General features: G+C 32.3%; 2 protein-coding genes and 1 pseudogene across 3 annotated transcripts; 2 read left to right on the top strand and 1 right to left on the bottom strand.

Annotated features, from left to right (window-relative positions):
• Positions 1 to 1042: 1042 nt before the first annotated feature.
• LOC131596696 (uncharacterized) lies at positions 1043 to 1836 on the top strand. Of its 2 annotated transcripts, none has more exons than XM_058869426.1 (3): positions 1043 to 1280; positions 1417 to 1534; positions 1618 to 1836. In XM_058869426.1, the coding sequence occupies exons 2-3, from the start codon at positions 1441 to 1443 to the stop codon at positions 1755 to 1757; spliced, it is 234 nt and encodes a 77-aa protein (XP_058725409.1). In that variant the 5' UTR covers positions 1043 to 1280; positions 1417 to 1440; the 3' UTR covers positions 1758 to 1836. The 2 variants fall into 2 exon arrangements, with proteins under 2 accessions (XP_058725409.1, XP_058725408.1); XM_058869425.1 differs by having other exon boundaries at positions 1049 to 1280; positions 1434 to 1534.
• Positions 1837 to 7052: 5216 nt separating this feature from the next.
• On the top strand, positions 7053 to 8736 carry LOC131596695 (uncharacterized). The gene is made up of 2 exons (XM_058869424.1): positions 7053 to 7610; positions 8476 to 8736. Exon 1 carries the CDS (start codon positions 7089 to 7091, stop codon positions 7575 to 7577), a length of 489 nt encoding a protein of 162 aa, XP_058725407.1. The 5' UTR covers positions 7053 to 7088; the 3' UTR covers positions 7578 to 7610; positions 8476 to 8736.
• Positions 8737 to 8847: 111 nt separating this feature from the next.
• LOC131596697 (calcium-dependent protein kinase 29-like) lies at positions 8848 to 14287 on the bottom strand (annotated as a pseudogene).
• Positions 14288 to 26350: the final 12063 nt, after the last annotated feature.

Genomic DNA, 26350 nt, shown 5'->3' with positions numbered 1-26350 from the left:
GTAGGAGAATCAATGGTCGCGGTGGAGGTCGTTCCCAGCCACAGCCACATCAGTGGCGTCAGTATCCCTATCAGCAACCTCAGTGGACCAATATATATATATATATATATATATATATATATATATATATATATATATATATATATATATATATAATTTATAAGGGATTCTCATTTTTTTTTAATTTTATTTATATTTTATATAATTTTAAAACACATTTAAACATATGATATAATTTTTATATATAAATTATTAAGATAAATTTTTTAATAAAACCCGTGCAACGCACGGGCCATAAATCTAGTGTAATAATATGTAGTATATATCTTAGAGTTAAAATTAAAAAAATTAAACTACATATTATATATCAACAATAAATAATATATGTATAATTTTACGAGCTTTAAACATAACTGGACGTGTCAAAAAATCGTACCCGTGATTGAATTTGACGGGAAAAACTATTTTGATTGACTTTGGATTTGAGATTTTTCCAATTTTAAAATATGAGTATGAGACGAGTAATGAAGACACTGGTATCAATGTCGACTTTGGGCCATGGCAACTAGCCTCGCAACCTACGGAATGACTTAGCGCCAGAATTTTCCGTAGATGTACCTACAGAACTATCTAATATAGTTTGAACCAGCATGATCATTCATCTATTGTTGGTTTTCTTCTTCAACACTCACCTCCACAACCTAAAAACCCTACATCATCAATATTATTTTTCACTCCAAAACTCCAACTTTTTAGTGCAACATATCAAAAGGAGCAAGAAAAGATAGAATTTCAGATAAACATTCATCTTTATCCTTTGCATTTCAGATAACAAACTTAATATAAGTACTATTTAACATTGTAATATAATCGGTTGTTGTCAATTCATAATTATAATGGAAGGCAATATATATAAAAGTTTTGTCAAGATTCCTTGCTTTATTTTTCTTAAGTTTTAATTAATGAGTATTTTTTCTTTTATCGAATTTTGTTTTTCGATTTTTTTATCAGCCGATTAGAATGTTCTTAATACTCTCTATCAATGAAATATGATATCTTGCTTATAAAAAAAATTATATGGTTAGTTATTAATAGTTCGAATACAAATTTAAATAAGTGTAATCTTTTATTTAAAAACATAACAACGGTGGGTCCAATCGTATGGGTGGTAATGCTTGATAAAATTGTTTCACAGGCAAAACTCTTTTTTTTCTTCTTCTTTCAGTAGCATCATTCTCACCGGGAGACTATTTTGGAACAACAACAACATAGAAAACAGAGTAAGCTCTCATTAGTTATATGTTCTGTTCTGCTTAAGAATGTTACTTTTAATTGCAGGCACTAGCTAATATGAAAACGCACTCCACCTGTTTGATAAAATGCACCACTGATGTTTTCTTTATTTGCTGACTCCAGTCTTCATCCATTTATAGTTTCTCCATGGATCTTCAGGCTTTCCTTATTCGTGCTCGAATCTTCAAACTTTACAGACAAGCTCTGAGAGTTGCCGGTCGAGCACCTCCTCCTGCTAGAGGTAAACTTTCTCATTTTATTTCAATATTTTCTTCAATCCTAATCATGATTCTTGACTGCTTGTTAATTGACGTTCCTGTGCAGATGAACTGAGACAAATGATTAGACAAGAGATGGAGAATAATCGAAATTGCAATGACAAGCAAAGGATCCGTTACTTGATTAGTGAAGGCTTGGAAAAATTGAAACGCCTCGATGAAATGCTTGATATGCAAGGTCATTAGGTCACCACTCCATGTGTATATTTCCCTTTGTAATAACAACATAAAATGATTTCTATTCGTGTTCTTTTTGACAGTTTTTTAGTTCATGTTAACTATTAATGATTTATGAGTTGAAAATATGAACCAAGAAGTATATGAAAGCCTGATTCCTCTGCCAAAGGAATCACAAAGGGTGACTATAATATAAGGACGACTTCCAAAGTAAACTGAATTTTGTTTAATCTGTCTTTTAACGTGAATAGCTGAGTGTGTGAGAAATTTGAAGGAAAACAGAAAGTAGAGGCTATTTCTCATTTATAACTTGGGAAAATCATAACATGTTTTCAAAAATATATGAGGAAACGGTTGGAAGTTCACGCCTCGCGTGCCAACCAGAGTTGGCTTTGGTAGAATTTGAACCCTTTAAGAAGTGTATCTGTTTAAATCACCTACTGGCCAATAATTTGACTTTCGCACGATGATCATTCGTTCTTAGGGGAGATCTCTGGCAGTCTGCCTAGCTCCCACATAAAAATCCCTCGCGTGTTAACGACCAAGCAATTACCGTAGTGTGTTTAATCTTTTTCCTAATTTTATTTCCTATCCGTGTTAGCATGTGCATGTATTATTACTTTCTGTCCTGGGAATGGTTGTAAGTTCTGTCAAGTTTCATGTGGATTTAAAGACAGTTTCCAAGATCATTCAAGGAGAGGGTCCTCCATTTATGGATGGTTGGAGGCTGGTGTAAGAGATTAGAGTTATTTTGTATCTTCAGGACTGCCCTTTTGTTTACACAAATAAGACAGACGAGTCAATTAGATATATTTTTTTCAATTACAATTATCTAATTACTTGTGAGATGTTTAGTTCAAAACTCAATTTATAAACTTAACAAAGATTGATAGAAACTTTGTTTTGTTAGCTACAGACACTAACAATAGTTTTGTTGGCCCAATAATCACTAGAAATAAGAAGTAATTTCTTTTCTCACCCTTACAAGAGTGGAACGCATCTCGGAAAACTCCAAAATACATTTGAGTTTATTCAGAAATACATTTTCGAACACACTGAATCTCATTTTTGGCAAAATTTAATTTGGAGATGCAATTGCAAATTTTCCTGAGATTAATTTGCAGATACATCTCTGAAATCACCTTTCTTCCTTCGTAATATCAAGCAGCCATCCCATTTCCGAAAATAAATAGTTTAGAGATGTATTGGTGAATATTTCTAGGGTAAATTCGAACTTCGAAGATACATCTCCGAAATCTTGCTTGCATGTTTCTTGTGTAGAAACATCATCCTATGTTTGTAGTTTTTTGAATCCAAAGTCATTTTAATTTGATTAACATTGCAATTATTTGATTCAAAGATTAATAAACACGAATATCATAGAAACACAGTAGTGCGTTAATTAAAAAAGACAATCATAGTACAAAAATTGTTTTCAAAGCATGGAAAAAAAAAAACAAAACATCCCAAAATACAATCAAATGCATAATCTACTGAGTATTATGCCTAATCCTAACCCTTAGCTCCTCCTCTACTGACGATATTCCAAGGCATTACGTGCCTTAATTGGAAAGAATGGAATGTGTTAGGGCAACAGCATCATCGCCACCTGTCTCGAATAGTCCATACTATATGCCCTCATAAGTAATTCGCAAAATATTCTGATAGATATGCAACACATCAATGACATGGTCATCCCTGACCTGTTCAAGCTCTAGGATCTCTTCATGAGTAGGCTTAGGTGGACGTCCAGGAGCGTCTGGTGTCATGATAGGGTGTAATACAGAATAGAACCAAGTCATGTAACTATCCACATAAGACTACTATCTTGTGGTTGACATCCTCCAAAACTCTTCTGGTACCATATGACTCTCAAAATCCGCCAGAATATCATCCAAATATCTGCGGACAATGCTCTCAAGAGCAGCCCCAAAAGGGGGCCTTGGAATGATCTGCATATTCCCAAACTACTGCATGCACCGCTCTGGAGGATACTTGAACGTGATACTACTCCCACATGCCAGCCATCTGGAGTATAATAGAATATGGTCGAACAAGATTTTGTCCCAGTTAGAAGTGTATGACATCCAGTCAATGTTATCATGTTGAATCCATTAAATATAGATGTTGGCATGTCATATGGAGGGTCTCGCATCGGTATCGAGAATCCTGGTGTAAAGGGCCTGGATACATTGAATCCCTGGGGTCTAGGGATCGAAGGTTGCCCCTGAATCATTACAGAAGAAACACTTGGCATGCTCTACGTGTTTGAGGGAGAGGCCATTGATCCTGTTGTCGAAGGAATCACCGTCGAAGGGATCGTCGTCATTTGAATGTCCGTTGTATCCTGATTAACTAGCATGGCAGCGATTGTCGTTGCGGAAACCGTGTTCCTTCCTATCGGAGGAGGAAGTTGTTCTGCATTGTTGTTTGAAGTGTTAACCATTTTCCTATTGTATCTTCTCTTAGGTATTTGTTGATTAGTATTGGCTAATTTTCCACTCATCAGTCTCATACAATAATGTTAAACAAAAGATGATAATATACTTAAAGCAATAAAACACAAATGCTGGATTTGTGACTCGAAATTTAGACACAGTCCCACCTGGTGTCTCAATTTGTTTACGGTGGAATTTCGTAAACAAGTGTTAGTCCTCCAAAATAACAGATATCTTAGTTGCTCGCAGGATCGAATAGATTGATCCTAGGACATAGTCTAAGTTTCGAGGCTTTGATGATTGGATTGTGTTCATTTTTGGTTTGGTTTTGTGTTTAATTTGTAAATAAATGGAACGTGTTTAAAAGCAAAATATAAAAAGTGCAGGAATGGTATAAAGATAAAGACTCGAAAGTAATAAAGGAATTTAAAGGCTTTACTGGATCAAGATATGAAATTTTAAACTGCAATATAATTTAATTAACATAAATGTGGTAATTCACATGTATACTCTCAGCACTCGTTTCTCGATTCACTTGTTACTCTGAGTATAATTGATTTTTGTTCAGATTTGAACACACTAAAATCTAACGTTGAGACCTTAATTTATACTATTTCGACCAAAACGGCCTTTTCCTAACGGAATGCCATGTTTCCGCTTGCATGCTCTTTGACCCTCTGAGACCTCCACGCGTTCCTTTTGGATAAGACAAATCCTTTTGAATTCAAATCTTCTTTCGCTCGAGGTGCCAAGACGCAATCAACGTGGTTGTCGAAGCTTCCTTCAAAAATGCTCTGAAATATTCTAATTCCTTCACCTCTTCTCCTTCGAAGATACTTTACTCAAACTTCGCTTCGAAAAACAAAGCTCCTTTTATGCAATACGAGAATCTCGAATGGCCTTTCAAAAGCCATGTTCCAAGTCTCTCTTCGAAGTATAACTTTTACAAACACAAATTCTTTTTTGTCGAAATCTTCAGCTAACAGGCTGAAAACAATGAAGTTTTCAAATTAAAATCGTTTTGGTTGATAGTAGGGGCAGCGATGTTGTTATGCGGTTCTTGCTATGACGGGGTAGCATAGAACTTAAGAGGAAGATTGTGTGGTCCTTCAACCATGTCTGATTCAGGTTCAGGTTCCGATTTATGTTCAAGTTCTGATTCAGGAAAAGGAAAATTGTGTTTTAGACAATATTCTTTGATTCGTCATCTTACGGTAAGAAGACGTTCGGGTTCGTCTGTCGGTTGTTCTAGGTTTTCGCTAATTGAGCGAGTGCTTAGTATACAACCGTCAAATTAAAAAGTAGAATTGTTGCCTTAGTTTATACCGTGCAACAAAGGATTCGCAATATTAACTAAATTAGTACTTGGCAACGACACTAAAAACTTGATCGCGACTTTAACGTTTATCTGATTCAATGACTGCACGTGCACAACCTATCACGTAGTTTTAAAAGATATCGAACCCACAAGGACTAATAGTCAAACTAATGCTATCGGATTGTTACTACGTTTAGCTAAGGCGATTAATTTTTATCGAAGAGAGAAAAGTAAATCTTTTTAAAGAAAATAAAGTTTAGAAAATAAGAGATTGAGAAGAGACTGGAACGTGAGTTTCGCACGTCTCTGGGATTTCGTAACTTGCTGACTTGTCTGAACTTATAAGGTATTTTTGTAGAAAATAACAGTCTAAAGGCCTAACCTCACACTCTCATGGTATTGAATAAGGCCACGTTCCCTAACCATGAGATTTTGTTCTCACTCTCCCATTCTAAATAAGGACTGCGTTTTGAAAACTAATTAAGACTTAATCGATACCTAAAGCGCTCTCGCTCTCTTTAGGATCAATGCCTAATTTTTACTATCTGGTTCGACCCCCACACTCTCGCGTGCCGGTTCGAACCTTAATAGATTTCTCACTCTCATGACGAAATCGTGGTAAGTAACTTTTCACTCTCGTGACAAGGTTACCTAAATTCAGAATATAAACTAAAGCCAAAAATAGAATTTTAATAACAATTAACAAGCCAACAAAATTCTCGAGTCCCGTCGAAACGACGGTATTTAAGTACCGGACTCTAAACTATTTAGTCAGACAAGCTTTTGGTTAAATTAACTGCAAGCATGCTGGAATTCAAGAAGAGAAACATGGATTTAGATGGAGAGAGTACAATCATAAATTAAATAAGGTGCAATAAAGGGAACCTGAATTAGAAAACTGATAATGAAATTTGATCTCGGTTTACAATATGCGTCTTCAATTTGTCAGAGCTTCACTAGATACGTTTCAAGATATTTCTAAACTAAAATCCTAGTCTATATATAGTGTTACAGTAAAAAACCAGTACAGAAATCATGTGCATTTCAGTTGAGAAAAGTAGGGAAGTGGGGAAAGATTGGGTCTACTTCTGTTTTTCCACTTTCTGCCAACCAAGGGGAATGGTGACTGCCATTCTTAGACGGCGCCCACTGTCTCTGCAAAATCTCATTTTTCTGCCTTTTCTTTGCTCTTTCTGCTCCTTTTCCACTTTCGACGCACATTCCTTCTCGTACAAGCTAAGCTAAGTATCTGAAACACATCAAAAACATTAATTAAATATGATAAATATGTGAAAATAAAGTACAATAGCATGTAAATCGAGTCGGCTAAATGTGACACATTTTCAAGTTATCAACTCAGACCTTCTAAAGTCTAACCTAGCCTAGCCTATTTCCACCCCTGCGAGTAAGGCATGTGTGTAATGACTAATGCCCTTTTAGAATAATGGGGATGTAGAATTAGAAAATATAGAATTGAAAATTGGGCTGAAAAGCCCAGAGGTGATATTGTTGGCCCAACAATTATTTTAAACATTGAGGAAAAACAGTAATGGCGTGAATGCAGAAAGTGAGGAAAAAGAGAAAATGAGGGGAAAATGGCGAAATGTTTGGAATTGGAATCGGAATTTGGTGAATGTGAAATTGAAATGGGAAAACGGTTGCCGGTGGCGGTTATTGCACGAAGGTCCCGACACCGTAGAAGAACTTCTCGATAGACATTTAGTCAAGAAAGTTAATAACAACAAAGACGACGAAGAAGACGAGTTGCTGAATCGGAGGCGACTCACCACCACTCGCCGAGAGGCACTGAGTCTATACAGGGATATTCTTCGTGCATCGCGCTTTTTCGCTTGGTCTGATTCTAAAGGCGTTCTTTGGCGTGATCTTATCAGAGATAGCGCTCGTAAAGAGTTTGAGCTTGCTCGATTCGAAACCGATCCGGAGGTTGTCACTCGGTTGCTCATCGGAGGACACGACGCTGTTAATAGCGCCATTGAGAAGCTTGCCGAGAAACAGAGGCAGCAGATTCAAAAGGATCGTGGCGGTGGCAGTGGTGGTCCTGATCAAACCTGATTGTGCCAATAATAATAATTTTCTAATTTTAAGGTAATTTATGCAATTTATGTATTTTTACACGTTAAACCTTTTGTTCTTAATTATTGCTCTTTAGTTTGAATTGCGAGTTGTTGAATTGAAGGATGATAAGGATTGATTTTCACTGGTGGTAAGGATATAGAATTTTAGAATTGTTCATCAATAGCTGCCATAGAATCACCATAGTTTAGCTGCATTTGAACAAACGCTATTGTTCCGCGAAATGCTATTTAGTAAACTATATGTAAAATTGTTTGAATTTGAACAATTGATGTTTTCTGTCCGAGGTTGACAACATTTTGTGCATGTGAATATGTGATAGTTCAAAACTGAAAATTTCAGATTCTGGTTTTTGCCAGCCCGGGGGAAATGGGAATGGTTATGCTAAATTTGGCGAGTCATAATCGGGAAAGGGAAGGATTGAATCAAATTAATCATTTACTGTTTCAACAATATACTTAAGCCTCTCTCAGAAACAGAGAAAATTATTTACTGCCGCAAATAAAAAAATTGTGACATATGGAACCAAATATACCCACTCTGCTTATAGTGATTTGGGTACTGGCATATATAAAAAAAATTATCTTTTCATGTGGAATATCCTCAAGCGGCATAACATCTAATGCATCCTGCAATTTGACCTTGTTCTTTCTGATAGGGCTATTGCAAACTTGTGGAGAGCTATTTACTTTTTACCTTTATTGAGTAAGGACTTTAACATACAAATCATGATTATGTGGGAGTACAAGTTTATTTGTTCTGTTGCCAATATGTTATCCATGTTCAATGAAAAAAAATTAAATCTTCACAAGTGAAAATTGATTGAAGGAGTTTTTCTTTCATTCTGTTTATTTACTTATATGCCTATACTTTTCAGTTTTGGGAAGGACCTGTTCTTCATGAAGAGCCAAAAGTCTAGTATTGTGGAATACATCTGGCCAAGTAAGCAGCTGCAATACTACCCAGTAGAAATTTATTAGCAAATTGTGATAACAAATTTGCTATGTATCTCCAACAAAGTTATATATATGTACTAAAACGAGTTGTCTTGTGAGTTACTACACTGATATTAATGTCTGGAATAACAGCTGAAATTTGCACATACTGTTTTTTATAATAAGAATACGATTTTCTGGAATTGTGAAGTTTATTTCTTAGCATCTATTTGAATTGCTTGCTAAATCAGTTTTAGTAAAATCCCTATTGTCTTCGAATCTATTTTGCTTTGCACATTGTAAGTATCAACTATAGTACAACAGCTGCTGCAGAGGAGGTTGAGTTAGGATTTTGATCTGTCCAACTCTCTTTTCAACTTTTTAATTTCTGTTTTAGAAGTAGGTTAATTATAAAATGATCTATTCCAAATCATTTGAATTCAATAATTCTAAGCGACTATTTTTGTTAATAAAAGAAGAAAACCAGTAACATGAACTTCAGAATTTCATGTAAAAGGAATGTAAATGACCTTAACTTTCAAAAGGCAAACAAGGAACTATTATTTGTAGCATAATTATGTCTTGGACTTTATAATTTTATTCATATTCTTTTGGTACATCATGTAGCTAATTTATCATATCACTGTACAGTGTTTTGCATTTTGAGTGCCATATAATTTTACACAAGTAATAGTACACACATTGACAGATTCAAGAGTGACTCAACCTCCTGTAGAAAAACCAGAATGCAGCAATAAAAACCAGAAAACACAATGTTTTTTTTATTAGAAGTACATCACAAAATTATCATGGTTTCGCTCTCTCATCATTATCCAGGCTCCCCTTTTTCATCATAGCTACAAACTCTTGATAATTAATTCGCCCATCCTGCAAAATGAAAGCACAACCATAATTTCACATAGAGAGCAAAGAAAATTGAAAAGTGCTTATAATAGGCCAAAAGTAGAGTATATATGTCGTACATTGTCAGTGTCTACGTCATCTATGACTTCATCAATGGTCGCTTCATCTCCCATTTGATATTCAGCCAAAGCTTGTCTAAGTTCCTCTCTTGTTACATAACTGAACAAAGACATTAAAACAAAATCTCAGGTGAGCAATAGACAAAAATCTGATAGTGATTAAAATCAAAGTTAACCTGTACTTAACTTCTGAATTACTTGTTAATTAGTGATTCTGATTCAAGTTACTGAACATACTATGCTACTTGAATATATTAATATTAATAGAATTAATCAAGCAAATACTGACCCGCTGTTATCCTTGTCAAAGTATTGAAAAGCCTTGAACAGATTTTCTTCCCTCTCAAGTTTATGCCGGTTTATAGTGGCAGTAATGAATTCATGATAGTCAATAGTTCCATTCTGGTCAACATCAGCCTGTCCAAACATGTGAATTAGGAGAAGTATGCAACAATTCTTGTTTCTTTCTTCATGAAAATATAAGGGCAGAAACAATAGGGTCTGTTTGATGTGAGCAAATGTATTTTGTTTTCATTTTGCTATTTTTGGTCAAAATTTTGTTAAAGCTTAAACAATGTGTCAATTTCATAATCAAAAAGGAAAAAAACAGTACATGAAAACAGAGCAGAAAATGTTGTCTCAGATGAAACTTGTCCTTAATTTATACAATTACAGTAAAGTGAACTTACTGCCTCCATTAGTTGCTTTATTTCATATTCACTAAGCTTGGATCCCAATTTGGACAGTCCAGATTTTAGTTCTTCATATGTGATTGTGCCACTTCGATCTGTATCTATATTATTGAACATTTGTTTCAAGCCCTTGATTTCTTCTTCTGCAAGGTTTTCTGCTATTACCTTCCATATAAAAAGTAAGAAAAAAAGATTATTACTATAAGTACTTTTGATTTTACAATGTTTATTCAAATTTGAGGTACCTTTAAAGCAAGTTTCTTCATCTTGTTCATTGCTCTGAACTGTTTCATCCTAATTAAAACAGCATTGTCTAAGGGCCTGTCTGATGCCTCACCACCTTCTTTCATCCATGGGTGTTCTGCTCAAAACAAATAGTATGAGAGACCTTATTACTAGTAACAAAACTTGGTTTATATAATTATAAATAAAATACAGCTCCATCTTAATCAACTGTTATTAACTTAATTGGTTTCTATAAGTACTTACCAAGGGCATCGGAAGCTGTAATGCGTTTCTTAGGGTCATAACTCAACATTTTCCTGATCAAATCTTTTGCAGAAGCTGAAATAGAAGGCCATGGTGCACTCTCCAGATCAAGCTTACCTTCCAAAATAGCTTGAAATATGCCCTTTTCGGTTTCTAAAATTATTCAACAAATAATGTCACTGACCAAAATTCTTACCTATGTGTGTAAACTGAAAGAGAATTATAACATTGTAGTTTACCAGCCCAAAATGGAGGCACCCCACATAGGAGGATGTATAAAATGATTCCTGCACTCCACACATCAATCTCCTTTCCATAATTCCTTTTTAACACCTCTGGAGCCACATAGTATGCACTTCCAACAAGCTCTCTATACACTTTACCTGTACATTTTCTTATTTAAATAATTAGTACCATAGTAATTTATAGTTTGCTACTTCATATTATGATGTAACACTTTGATTTCTGCCATGCAATATTGCAAGGGCAAAAGGCAACAGATACAAATTGTATGATATCTAATTTTGGTTTCAACCTAATTGTTATGGTGGGAACCACATCCAAATATATCTCTTTTAATAATGCAATTTGAATCATCATATATTAGGATTATGGTCCACTGATGAGTTGTAGGTTTCACATTTTACACCCATAATTAAATGCTTGGCTTCTAGTCTTTGTTTTTCTTCTTTTGCTCATTTTTCAAATGGGAAACCGTTTACTTGGTTGACTCAATGTTTCCCATAATAATACTGATTGACTTGGTCATATTATCCATATTTGTTTTTTCAACTCATCAAAGCTTTAACACCTACTAAGGGATTTTAGCAAGCTAACTAGGGTTAAGCTCTGATACCATCTTAGAGTTTGAGTTTAATATTTTAAGCAATAAAAATACAATTCATAGGATCCTTACTAGCAAACTCATTGAATATAATTATAGTAAACTCATTTTCATCAGCATTGTTATTTGCAAGCTAAATAAATTTTGTAAATTGTACTTAGGCTTTATCTCAAGGCAGAGTGAATTGGCAACTACTTACCTTCCTCAATGAAAACAGATGATCCAAAATCAGTGGCTTTCAAAGGTGCCTTAGGATCCTTACTAGCAAGCAAGAAATTCTCAGGCTTAAGATCTCTATGCATGACCCCCATAAAATGGCAAGCATGAACCACATTCATAATTTGCTTGAATATAGAAGCAGCTTCCCGCTCAGAATAACTACCCTTTAACGTGATCCGATCGAAAAGCTCACCGCCCAAACACAACTCCATCACCAAATGCACACTCTGTCTATCCTCATAAGCACCCTTAAACTCAACTATGTTTGGTTGTCCTGTTAAATGCTGAAGGATCATAATCTCCCTCTTAACATCCTCAATTTCCTTCTTTCTTGTTAATTTCCGTCTAGAAATCGACTTGCAAGCATAGTTTCTTCCTGTGGCCTTTTCGGTGCAAAAATAAGTTACACCAAATTGACCCCTTCCTAGTTCCTTTCCAATACTATACAGTGTCTTCAGGTCAATGTATGGTCTTCCTAATATGGGTTGATGCTTCTCACTATTCGCATGCGATGATGAAGCAGAAGATGAAGACGGCGCTGATTTCGCACCAGTATTATGGTATGGATAGCGAGAATGGTGAGGTTGAGGTTGGTTTCTTTGTGGGAGTTGTGGATTACCATACTCATAGGAGATAGGTACTCTGTTGTCGTGTGGTTTGGTGAAGCAGTGTCCCATGTTGAATGATGTTTGTTGATAGAGAGATTCGTGACTTGAAGGGTGTTATAAACGTAAAACATGGGTTATATAAATTAAGTTTATGTGTATAAACTTAATTAACTATGTATTGTATGGTATGTTATTAGTTTTAGATTTATGCTTTGCTTTTTTCTTGGGTTGGGTTGGTCCTCACACAGCAGAAAAGCAATATTCCTCCCTTTTTGCATTAACACGCTTTGCTAGAGAGAGTGGGAGACAGGTTTTGTGCTTTTGTGCTAGAGAGGCCATTTATGTGAATTTATCCCCATAGGCCCAAGCCCAAAAAGTCAAGCATTTTATTGCTTTTATTCCTCAAAAAATTCAAAAACCTCAATTTCATCTGGATGCACTGTCAGGCGAAACATGTGGTTTTCTCTACAGAGGTGGAGAATAACATTAGATTTTGCCCATCCTAAACGATGCATCCGAACGGAAATAGGGTTTTAGAAATGGTGGATGTGGGAAGAATATTATGTTAGACTAAGTTTGAAGTTTTTTTTCTTCTTGTTTTGGCAAGCCAACTGATCTCAAAATCAATGTGTTTAATTTATTTTAATTGTATTTTGTTATTGACCTGTTGTCGGCTTGGTCGAAGCGCTGGAGTTTTCGTGCACCTACCTAAGTTGGTCTGCTTCGTCACGCTCTAGTCGTGACGAAGCGGATCAAATTGGTCCGTCACGCTCCAGTCGTGGCGAAGCGGATCAAATTGGTAAGTCTCAATCCGTTTTGTCATTTCCTACAAATTATTACCTAAAAAATTTGTGCTGCTAATGCCATCATGGTTAAATGAGAAGGTCTGATGAGAGATTCAAGAATGTTAGTAGTTCTATCCAACACATGCAGTTAGAGGGATAAATTAATACTAAATAGAGTACTATAGCAGATATGAAGAACAAAAGCAGTTGCAGAATATGGAATGTAAAAAAATTAAATTAGAGGAAAAGTTAATGAAAAAACCCTACCTTCTTCAAGGAAAATGGAGAGTCCAAAATCAGTAGCTTTTACAGCAGCTTTCTCATCTTGTGAAGCAAGCAAGAAATTCTCAGGCTTAAGATCGCGATGCATAACACCCATAAAATGACACACATGAACAACATTTACAATCTGTCTCATTATTTCTGAAGCTTCACGTTCCGTATAGCTCCCTTTTGCAATTATCCGATCAAAAAGCTCACCACCTTTGCAAACCTCCATCACCAAATAAACATTCTGTTTATCCTCATAAGCTCCTCTGAACTCAACTATATTCGGTTGCCCGGAAAGATGTTGCAGAATCATAACCTCTCTTTTCACATCATCTATCTCTTGTTCGCTCAATAGTTTCGCCCGTGATATCGACTTGCACGCGTATTCTCTCCCGGTTCTCCTCTCTGTACATAGATATGTTACACCTGATTGACCACGTCCGAGTTCTTTCTTCATCTCATATATCTGATTTATCACGACAAACGGTTTCCCTAGAATATGTCCTATTTGTGGATTACTAGAAGATTTTTTGGGAGTAATTGGTAGCAATGGTTGGTTGTAGCCATAGCCAGAGCTATGTTGAGGAGAGCATTCTGAATCAGAAGACACAATGGGAATGTCATGGGACTTAGTGGTGCAACAAAATAAGGCCTTGAAGAATCCTAATCCCATTCTCAAGTTATTTTTATTTTCTATTTGTTTTACTAATTAACAACTCTTTCAAAACCTATATATATAGATTAACATTACGAGTTTTCGTATGAATGATTAATTGTTACGGTTTCAAATGTTTTGGTGCTTTTCTTCTTGGTTTGGACTAAGGGTGAGTGAGAATATATATAATGTAAGAGTGTAAGTTTTGCAGCTTTATGCTCTTGAAATAATTGATTCCATTAAAAACAGATAAAAGTTAGGAATGTCTTGAATGAAAGTTTCGCATATATTTATGTATGAGTTATTTTGTTGATGACTCTCTTAATATGAGAGGTTTCTTCATTCAGGAATCAAAAACTTTCTTCTTTATAAATAGTAGCAATATAGCATCATTTATAATAATAAAGCAAAATGAGTTTTTGGGCAATTTTGACAAGTGTCATGCTCTCATCAATTCTTTATGTTTTACACTTTCTAAAAAAGGAAATATTTTATTTAAAAAATAATTTTCTTTTTATTAATTATTTAGATTAATTTTTTATTTTATTTATTAATTGAATGATACGGAGGAATTCTTGATACACGTAAAAAAATAATTACTTTTTTATACGGAAGGATATGGAGAAGACAAAAAAGTTGACTTTTAATAAAATCTATTTTTAATTAATATAATAAAATAGATTACCACCAAATTTACATCACAAATTAAATTTAATCTCCATACTTGATTATCTCTTGATTATCTTTATAACTTAATTATTTGAATTTTTATAATTATCTTAATATTTTATTTAGGCGTGTCATTAATATTGTGGTTGTTTATCACATTCTTCTAAACTAAATGCAATAATGGGGTAGGTTTCCAATTAGTCTAATTTACATGTTGAATTCAAATTCATTTGAATGTTTTTAATATTTTAATCATTTCATGTATCATAATTATTATATTGACAGTTATACTCTATGTTTCCAATAAAATGATGTTACGGCTATACTCTATGTTCCCAATAAAATGATGTTAATCTCTTCATATGGCTATAAAAAAGAAGCAAATCATACCGTCAAGGGTGGGCATGAACGAGAAGAAAACATAGTTACAATATTTTACTTTATAAACCACCTATACCAATTCATTACTCCTTCATTAGCAACCTCTCCATAATCACTATTCATAATTACCTCCAAGATTACATAAGAACACAATATCAGAAAAATATATACAGCAACAAATTTGAAACAAAATTACAGAGGAGAGAAATCCAAAATACGAAGAGGAAGAAAGTTGCGCTTTTTTTACAAAATTGCAAAATGTCGGCGCAGCCTCCTTCTCTGGCTAGATCAGGCGACTATCACTGTGAACCAAAATCGTCGGCTGTTGCGAAAACGCAACATAAACCCATCTGCCACTGCCATCAGAAATGCATACGTAACAACCATTGTAGTAATTTTCCGTCCTCATCGTGAAACTTGCCAGAAATCACAATCTCTATACTCAATCATTGTTGCGTTTCTTTTGATCGCTAGATCCGTCTTCGGTAGCTTTTCATTTTCTTTTCTTCAATTATCTCTTTTGATTGTTTCAGATTTAAAAAGTGAAAGTCTGGATTTGTATTTTTATTTGTTTTAATTGTTAAATAGAGGTAGAAGATTTGTTTTGATATGTAGAGTGTGATTATTGCATTTTTTTAGTAACAAAGGGAAGAAGATTTGATTTGTTTTTCTATAATGAGTAAAAGAGATGAACGTTGATCTTGCTGGGAGAGATGTGAACGTTGGTCTTCTTCTTCCTATGTCACAATTTTTTTATTTTTCTTTTATTGTCTTTTCTTTAAAGCATTATATTAATGGTACTTTAATGGTTACGTTTATTTTATTTCTCACATTTGTTCTTTTGACAGTGTAATAACATATGTTTTTTTGACAGGTAATAACATATGTTTTTTTTTATTAAATAATAACATATGTTTTAGTAGTTAACTTTTGTAATTCATTTTGAATATTATTTATTTTCAATGTTTGGTATATAAACTATACCATGTAATCTGATCAAATATTTTGTTTACCCTTTTCATGCATGTTATATCAGCACTTCAATTTTCTTTATATTCTTTTTCAAATTAAAATACTATTATTACACTATGATAGAATTACTCAACTCAACACATAATATTACAAAAATTATTTAATGTTTTAAATATTATTTAATGTTTTGTAAAGATTTATTATATTAGAATGCGCATTTCAAGTTAACACCAATTATTACTAAACGTATCAATTTATTTTTATTTTCATTTAATTTTAAGATTATTAAAATTTTGAGACTAATTAAACAATATAAAGTGTAGTTATATATTGATCGATTAAATTCAGTTAACTATGCATTGATTAATTCAATTTTATAAATTAAAAATATTTTTAATTTAATTAATAATGTTTTTGAAATTGTACATTGATCTTCCTTAATCAATTTTCATCTTCTTTTCCATTTTTATTTTAATCTTTATATTTAATTAATTGTAATTAATTATAATAAATGTACTATTAATGTATTTTATTTTTCTGTAATTTTAGTTTTATTATAAATTGTAAATTTTTTGTATTATTTTTAATAATAAATTGAAATAACCTTTAATATTAAATATTCTATTTTGATTTTATAATTTAGATTTAAAAAACCATTTTATAATAAATTAAAAATGAATAATTGAAAAATTAAATACTATAATGTAAAAATAACTAATGAAAAATTAAATTTTATTTCTATCATTATAATTAAATGTAATTAAATGGTAATCATGAAGAAAAAAATGATGATTAGAAAAAATTTTGTACCTTGAACAGTCAGATTGAAAATAGGAAAAATTCAACTATTGATACAAATACTTTTATAAGCGATAATAAATTACAAATATTTTTATAAATGGACACATGTTAATTGTGTTTTTATAAGTCAGAGTGTTTATTTAGTTGATTGAATTTAATTGTTTGATTGGTTAAGAAAGAAAGTGTATCGTGTAATTAGAGTACATGCATATTTATTGTGAATGTTTATGGAAGATTTAGATATTCCTAAAAATATCAAGAATTGTAATGTTTAGGGTGGTGGTCTTAATAAATAAATTAATTCATTATCAAAATGTGCAAATTGATTTTTGGTTATACATTTTAACATTAGCTCAGTCTTCAAATTATAAATATGTATTATTTATTTCTTTTACCATTTACTATAAAATTTTCAATTTCTGTTTATTATACTTCATTAATATATTTTATTATGACTTAAATATTTAAAAAAAATGATAAATTAATCAATTCCCTCTACAAAAATGGAAAACGTATTTTAAGTTGTTTTCTTATTTGAAAAAGGGGTTTTTGGATTGGAATTTTGTTTTATTTTTATATATAATGGAATTTATTTTACTAAATTAGATTTTTAAACATAGAATGATGATATAAAATTTGAATGTTAATTAATTAATATAATTTATTTTTATTTTGTTTTATAAAGTTTATTTTGACTTAATGAGACAATTATTTTTTCTGTTCATTTTATGAGCGCATCAGAAGAAAATTTATTATCATTTAGTCCCATTAAAAAATGATTCGGATACAAATCCAAAACATAGACTAGAGTAAAAGATACAAATCCTTACATAAAAATACATTAAATTTTAAATTTATGATGATAAATTAATTATTTTGTACTATTTTATTGAAGATTACCATTACAATCATCATTATTTTTGTTATCTTTATAAATGTAGTTATATTTAACATTATATTTTTAGAAAGTATAAGGAATTATTATTGATTTTAGAATTATTAGAAATAATTATACATTATTTAAAAATCGTAATACTACTATACGTATGTTAGGGATTTTTATTCTTTATAACTATTTTTTATTAAAAAATAATTTAATTTAGTTTTATACCTCACTCAATCTTATTGAATAAATCCATATTTATACTGGTTTTAGTTTATAATGAATTTTAGTTTATAACTAAAAGAGGATTTAATATTTATAATATATTTTAATTAATATTAAGATTATGCAAATTGAAACTACACATAATTGTATTTTTTTAAATGTGCAAACGGGTTTTAAGTTATGAAATCTTAATTTTTTATTATTTTAATATTAGCGGACTAATAAGATTAAACGGTCGAAGTTAGTCTGTTTGTAATTACTAACGGTTTGTGATACGCCATAACTTATATTTTAAATTACAAATGCAACCTATATCAAAATTATTTATATCAATATATTTATAATTTTTTTTAAAATTATAATATGATTTACCTTGGATAATTTGTATATGATTAACTTATTAATAAACTAAATGATTTTATATATTTTTGTGTTATTTTTTATTTAATGAGTTAATTTTTTTAAAAAAATTTACACAAATTATTAATAAATTATAAATACCCCGATTTTTTTATAATTTACAAAAATATTAGTTAAATTAATTTTTATGACATTTTGTCTATACAATAGTAATCTTAATATAAGCAAAATTTCTAAATTATAAGTATTTTTAAAATATAGTTTTTTCTTAAAAAATATTTAACCCGTGCCTCGCACGGGTCTAAGTACTAGTATTTGTTATAGAACTATTACATTATATACTTAGTTTACTTACATCCTTATATATTCTCAGAAGTCTCTGAGAAAATATCCAAAATATCCTCTGTTTTTATAAATGCATAATTGAACACATCAAATTTTTTTCTTACAAAATTTTTTGAGAGATGTATTTTTGGATTTTTTTAGATAAATGGTATTTGGTGCGTTCGGATACGTATATTTTAGTTTACCCAATCATATTTTTGGAATTTTATAAGTGCATCCCATATAGCAAGGATGAGATGAGAAATTGCCCTACTCGAATATGCGCAATTTGATAAATTGAACTAGTCCAATATTTGATTTTGACTTCGACTGTTTTTGGGCCCATTTGTTTTAACTTTATAAAAATTGATTTTTTTTCTTTGTATTTTCAAAAAACAATTTTATAAACTTGTTTTTTAAAATATTATCATTTTTTTATATACGTTTTTTTAAAATTTAAAGACTAATTTTGATATTCTATAATATTAAAATGCATTATTGAAGATCAAAATATAGTTTAAATTCACAATTATTTTTAAAAAAATTGTATTTTAAAAATAATTTTTATGAAAAGCTATTTAAAATAGCTTCAACATTAAGTGATTTTTAGAAAAATCTTAATATCGAAAAAAAGTTTTGATAAAATAATGAAATATCTAAAATAATATTTTAACAATAATTATTCAAACTAAATTTTTATGAAAAATTTCTTTAAAAATTTTATTTACTCAAAAATATATTACACTATAAAAATCAATTTAAAAAACAATCAAAACAAAATACGCTTTGTCTACTCGAAGTAGCTTTCTTTCATTTTTAGTAAAATTTATAGTATCAATATCACAAATCCTTTTGGTTTTTTCTTCACCCACCTCCTAACCTTCTTGCCAACCCCTGGTGAATTTACCACAATACCCCTTGTTTCGGAAGTTCATTTCCGAAAATGTACTTTTTTTCTTAAAAAAGGTGTTTTCGGAAATGTATCTCCGAAAACGTGTTTTTTTTAATATAAAATATTTGTTTCGGAGATGCATCTCCGAAATAAAGTTACATTTTCAGAAAATGTGGTGTTTCGGAAGTTCATCTCCGAACGCACCCCCCTTGGAGAATTCGGAAATGAACCTCCGAAAATATGTCTGGACAGAATAAAATGAAAAACAACAACAATTCGCTTTATTTAATCGGATGAAGATTACAACGATAATAATACATAAAATTAAAGTTACATATTGTTGAACACGGGTAGGTGGGGATGAGAGAGTGGTGGGGAGAAAAAAAGGCTTCCAAATTTCAAAAGGTGTACTACTGTAAGTAACAAATGACGGAGGAGGTGTAACCGGGGCCGGAACATATGACGGAGGAGGTGGATGTCCGGAGGAAGAAGAACCGGAGGTACGTCCACCGCGAGACAAAGGAGCCAATCAATGTAAGCTATAATTTATCATTATCATCAGGGGACGTCATTACAAAAAATTGGGAAAAAAATCTTATTATTTTTAATCTTGATTTTTTAGAAATGACGTCCCCAGATGATAATGATAAACTATAGCTTACAATGATTGGCTCCTTTGTCTCGCGGTGGACGTACCTCCGGTTCTTCTTCCTCCGGACATCCACCTCCTCCGTCATATGTTCCGGCCCCGGTTACACCTCCTCCGTCATTTGTTACTTACAGTAGTACGTATTTTTATTAACATGATAAATCCAATACAAAAACACTGTGCGATACAATCCGAAATTCGAACAAAACAAAACAAAACACGTCAAACAAAACAAAAACATGTTATTCTGCCTGACGAGCGTTACAAAATACACATCAAACAAAATAAAAACACGTTATTCTTCTCGACGAGCGAACTCCTCCGAATGAAGATAATTATACCAATCTTCATCCCACTCAGTATCAGAACCATCAGCGTTGATCACGCCTGAAGGCTGAGCCTGCGCGTCCGAGCCATGGACTCCCAGGGGACGAGAAGCAGAACCAGTCAAAAGCTTCTTCTTCTCCTTCACCACCTTTACCTCCTTCACCTCCTTCACCTCTTTCACCTCCTTCTTTGAAGAACCCTTTCTTCCCTTAGCGCCCTCTTTAGAAGAAGCAGTCCTGCGTGCTTGTTGGTTGCCTGACATGTTCCTGTAAACAGTTGAAATCGATTAATATGCGAGACAAAATAAAAAACAAAAAAATTTGAACTTCTGATACAATTCGGAAGTTCATTTCCGAAAACTGGGAGGGAGGTGTTTTCGGAAATGAACTTCCGAAACACCCCTGCGATGGACTTTTCTGCAACTTCCATGGCAAACCCCTAAACCAAACTTCAAACCAAATCAAAATGCTTCTAAACAACCTAAATACTACTAACAACCTAACCATATATCATTTATGCAATTAAAACCCTAAATAACATGCATTTGAATAATAGATCTAAAAATTTCAAAACTTACAAAGTGTTAGGATTGAGGGCTTTTGAATGTTGTTTAGCAGTGTGATTGGAGCCTTGATGCAGCTTTGGAATTCTGTTTGCACAAATTTTCGCCTTTGCCACTTTTTGTTTTGATTTAGGGTAAATGATTGGGGGAGGGGGAGTGTTTTGATAAATCTGCAGAAATCGCAGTATTTCGGAAGTTCACTTCCGAAACCCCTGCTTCGGAAATGAACTTCCGAAATAAGTCAATTTTTTCAAAAAAAAAGCGCTTCGGAAGTTCATTTCCGAAGCAGGGGTATTTTGGTATTTTCGCTGGGGGTGACCCCCATAGGGAGGTGGCCAAAGAAATTTTCATCCTTTTTCGTAATATTTTGGATTTATCGTTTTGTTATGTCACGATTTAAAGAGGAGGGGAAGAAAATGTTTTGAAGGGAGAGCAGTAAAAAACATTTCCTTTTTTTTTAAGAGATTTTTTTATAGCATAATAAAAACATATTTAGCATTAATATGTTTTTAATTTTAAAAATATTATAGCACTAAAGATTAAATTTAAAGAATTAATGCTTATTAAAAAAAATTAAAGAATTAATTTAAATTTTTTGAAATATTTATTCAAATTCTAAATATCACGATCCATTTCTTATTTTCACACACACTATTTTACTCCTCGCTCACTTCATTTTTAATGTTTGTATTTCTCACATTCTTTTATTATTCTTTTATACCATAAGAGACCTATATTACAACTTCACAAGCTAATTTATGTTAGATAAATTTTGTAAGTTGAAAGGATCCAACCTTAAACCGTGAATGTAATTATTTTTTAAATAATATTTCAAGTATTTTTAAAATGTCTTAAAAGTTAACGCGCATAAATACCCATGATAATTTACCTTATATTCGAGTTTGTATAAGATAGATGAAAATTCGAATGTAGGGAAGATGGAAATTTGAAATTTTCTATGAAGAGAATACATTTATGTTGTGTGATTTTCTAAATTCGCCTGTTTATATGCAAAGTAGCGTTGCTTTACAAGGTTGCAACCCTTGATGAGACACATCCTTTCAACAACACTTTACACTAAGTGTTGCAACTTTTCAATTTTTACCGGCTATTGCAACACTTCACAAAATGTTGCCAAGTGCTCATGTGCCGCATACAAGCCGCCATTAGTGCTACTACGTCAACGCCCCCCGTCCCGGAGTCAGAGTCGATGTTAGCGTGATGGGGAGTGTGGAGGTGACAAATGGCATAAGACTTGAGACCATTATGCTTCTCCATGAGACACTTTATCCTTTTTAACTCTTTTGTTGAGTTAATGAGAGTAACTCTATTTAAGGACTACTAAAGTAAGTTGAATTTTCTAAGCGGAACTATTTCTAATGCTTTGAATGTTAATTTAATCAATTGTAATTTTCTTGCGATTATTGGAACACACCAGTGATCATGTATTAATTACTTTATTAATTACAACAATCTCCTACTTATTCTAATAATGACAAGACAAATTATAAAAAGAAAATAAAGAATTCTTATAGAATTAAGTATCATTCGATTTGAACCTAACTTTAGTAAAGACAACACATAAATTTGTAATTTTAAGTAGCAAAGCTTTGAACCCGCTATTCCTTGTGATTAGATCGGTGTTACCTTACACATACTCTTTAATGGTTATTCTTCTATGTAATACCCCATAATTTTCATTATTTAATTTAATTAGAATTCAATTTATTAATTGGATTAATTGGAATTTTGGTGATTAATTGGAAAATTATGGAAAAAATAGAGCAATTGAGCCAGTGTGACAGTTAGTAAAGGTGGGGTGTTAACTAGTAGACCTTTTTTACTAAGTTATGCCTATTTTTCATAAAGTAAAGCAAGTTGAAAAAAGAAAAGAAAATAGAAAGTAAAATAGGAGAACTCAAGGCACGTGAAAGAGCATAGGAAGAGGAAGAGGAAGAATTCAAGATTTCTTGGCTAAGGTAAGGGGTGACTAATTCCTTTTAGCCTATATTATTAGTTGTGAATGATAGGACTGATTATGTATGTTGTTTGTTCCAATTGAATGTGTTAGAGATTTTAGGGTTTTGTAACCTATAGGATAAATTGGATGAATTGATGAAATTGGATGATTATGGGTTATGTTTGATGTTAGATAACTCCAAAACATGATAGAAATGTGGTAGAACACTGAATTTGAATTTGTTTTTATGTTGCATTCATTGTGGGATATTTTGGTTTGAGTTGAAAGAAGTGAGGTGCTGTCAAAAAGAGGAATTCTGCTACAGGTATGTGGTAATCGGTTACCGTAACCGATTATCGTAGCGAAGAATAGCTAAAGTGGGGATTTTTGGGTCTCGTAACCGGTTACACTCTGGGTTGTAACCGATTACGTGTGAGTTGTGAAAAATAGTGAATTGGTTGACGTTAACGTTAATCGGTTACGCTATTCGTGAAACCGGTTACACTGTAGCTTTTTTTAAAAATTAAAAGATTTTGTCAGGTGTAATCGGTTACGCCATTTTGGTAACCGATTACACTGAAACTTTTGAAAAATATTTTTGTTTCAAATTTTAAAAATTCATATCTTTCAAACCGTAAGTCCGTTTTAGTCACTGTTTTGGGCATTGGAAAGGTAATCGAGTGTTCTATCTAATGAATTGGTTTAACGGACAGTAATCCGATTTTATTTTGAAAATCTCAATTTAATTTGTTATGGTGTATTTGTACATTGTGTGCATAGTTTGATAAATGTGACAATGTGATGTGTTGTAGTAACGTAACGGTGATGTTGATGTTATGTTCGGTGTAAATTGTGTATGGTGATTATTTGATTGTGCTAAAACCTGAATGTACTATATTCAGTGTTGCTCTCGGTGAGTTATGTGAGATGATATTGTTTATCGTAATTGTTGTTGATGATTTCTATGCTAGATGTGTGCATGCATTCATAATCATAATTGTGGCTGTATCCCGTTGGTGTTTGGATCAATGGAAGCTAACTCTCATTGTATGGAATTAGTGATTTGACGGTGGATGTATCTAGGTGTTTTTTGGATCGGTGAGATGGGTTAATTCCATGATTTGGTACCACATGCATAGTGTCTCATTGCATTATTATTGATGATTATTATAACATGAGTAGATGCATTCCAGTGTTATATTGTGGTGGTGTGACTTGTGTTATTTGTAATTGTGAATGGTTGGTTGAATTTTTATAAAATCTAGAATATGTTGCAATAGGGTAAATAATTATGTATGACGTTTTGTTGTTTATGAACTGATAATATAGTTTAATTGTGGATATGTCTCACTCTTACTGTTGATCATTTTAAGATTAAGGAGTAGCGGCGTTGTGATTGGTGAGGATAGCTCGTAAAGCTAGTCCGTTTAGTTCAGTCGTGTCGATGTCACGCTCTAGTCTTGTAACACTGGGGAACGCTTTGTTTTAGAGTTATATTAATAAACTCTTATTTTATTTGTTGGATTCTAAGCCGGTAATTTAGTGCTGATAACTGGTGTTTTACGTTATTCAGATTATGAAGTTATTTTCCGTTGTGTTAAACATGTTTGCTGAATAATGTTGGTAGATGTTCCTCGGAAAAGCATGACAATGGTTTTAAAATTTTGTTAAGGAGTTGTAACATCCTTTTACATGTTTTACTCTAAATTTATTTTATATTCCGCGGGGGATTAGAAGGGTGTTACAGTCTACATCTTTTGCCTATCACTATTTATGGCGATGTGTTTTTTTGTTTCATGAATTTATCGTGAGAGAAACCTTAATTCTTATTTTGAGAGGACACCATTTCTAAATTCACATGGTGAAGTTCATATTGTATCTACTTTTCTTAAGATACATATTCTCAACATTGAGCTTCATTAAGAGTTTGAAAAACTCAACCCTCCAAATGCAATATTCAACTTAGGTTGAGGTTAATGTTTAATTAAGTTAGATTGGGTTTTTGTGATTGTTGGAACTCTTACTCAATTAGTTTCAATCCCATACATCTCGAGGTAGTCTTTACTAAGTCTCTGATCAGTGGTTTCATAAATGAATTAGCTAAATTATAGCTTGAACGTATATATGTGAGTGAAATTATTCCATCATTAATCAATTTTTTCATGAAAGAATATCTAAGACCTATGTGCCTATATTTTCATTATACACGTCATTGTATGTACTGGCTAAAATGGTTTGACTATCACAATGTATCAACACCTTTGAAACGTTGTTTTTCAGTCAGATCCACAAACTTCTTGACCAGCGGAAGCAAGATCCAAAAACTTTGATTCCATGGTTGAAACAGTGATACATATATGTTTTTTATTCTTCCAAGAAATTGCACCTCAAACTAGTGTAAATATCCTCCCATTTGTAGATTTATTATCTCCAATACTCAATATCCAACTGGCACTATTATATCCATTTAGTATGGCAGGAAACCTACCACAGTGAAGGCCAAGACTTTTGATTTTAAAAAATAACCGAAAACCCTTGTGATGGCCTTCCAATGGTCACCATTTGGATTGCTAGTAAATCTACTCATTTTACTAAATCCAAATGCTTTGTCGGGTCTGATACATTGCACTAAATACATCAAATAACCAATTGAATTTGCATATTCCAATTGAGCCATAACTCTTCCATCATTCTTTTGAAGCTTGAAATTATGATCAAATGGAGTATTCACTTCCTTGAAACTTAGGTATTTGAACTTATCAAGCATTTTCTCCGCATAATATGTTTGATTAAGTTCATAACTCCCACTATTTTGATTTACCTGGATCTCTAAAATAGTCCTAGATCTCCCATCTTGAATGTGGAAGATAAAAACATCCTGGTTTCTAAAATTTTATTCATTTCGTTATTAATAATCAACATGTCATCAACATGAAGACAAAGAAATATCATAATATTCTCACTCACCTTTGTGTACAAACATTTTCACGAGAACTGGGGGAACAATTCCATTTTAAAGTATGGTAGAGTCAAACTATTTATTCCAATTTTGGTGCTTGTTTTAATACATATAAGGACTTAACAAGCTTGCACATCTTTTTTTCATTTCGAGAAAGCGCATAACATTTCAGTTGCTCCATGTAGATTTCCTCATCGAGATCTCCATTTAGGAATATTGTTTTAACATCCATTTGATGAACTGTAATGTCATACAAAGAAGCTAATGAAAACAATATTCTAATTTTCGTCATCCTTTCTACTAGTGCA

The sequence above is a fragment of the Vicia villosa genome, linkage group LG4 (genome assembly GCF_029867415.1).
Source record: "Vicia villosa cultivar HV-30 ecotype Madison, WI linkage group LG4, Vvil1.0, whole genome shotgun sequence".
Taxonomy (NCBI): Eukaryota; Viridiplantae; Streptophyta; class Magnoliopsida; order Fabales; family Fabaceae; genus Vicia; species Vicia villosa.
This window is presented reverse-complemented; position numbering and strand designations above follow the sequence as displayed.

Coding starts and splice junctions, on each gene's coding strand:
- LOC131596696 (XM_058869426.1), top strand. CDS start 1,441: ATGGATCTTCAGGCTTTCCTTATTCGTGCTCGAATCTTCAAACTTTAC. Junction 1,535..1,617: donor AGCACCTCCTCCTGCTAGAG/GTAAACTTTCTC, acceptor GTTCCTGTGCAG/ATGAACTGAGACAAATGATT.
- LOC131596695 (XM_058869424.1), top strand. CDS start 7,089: ATGAGGGGAAAATGGCGAAATGTTTGGAATTGGAATCGGAATTTGGTG.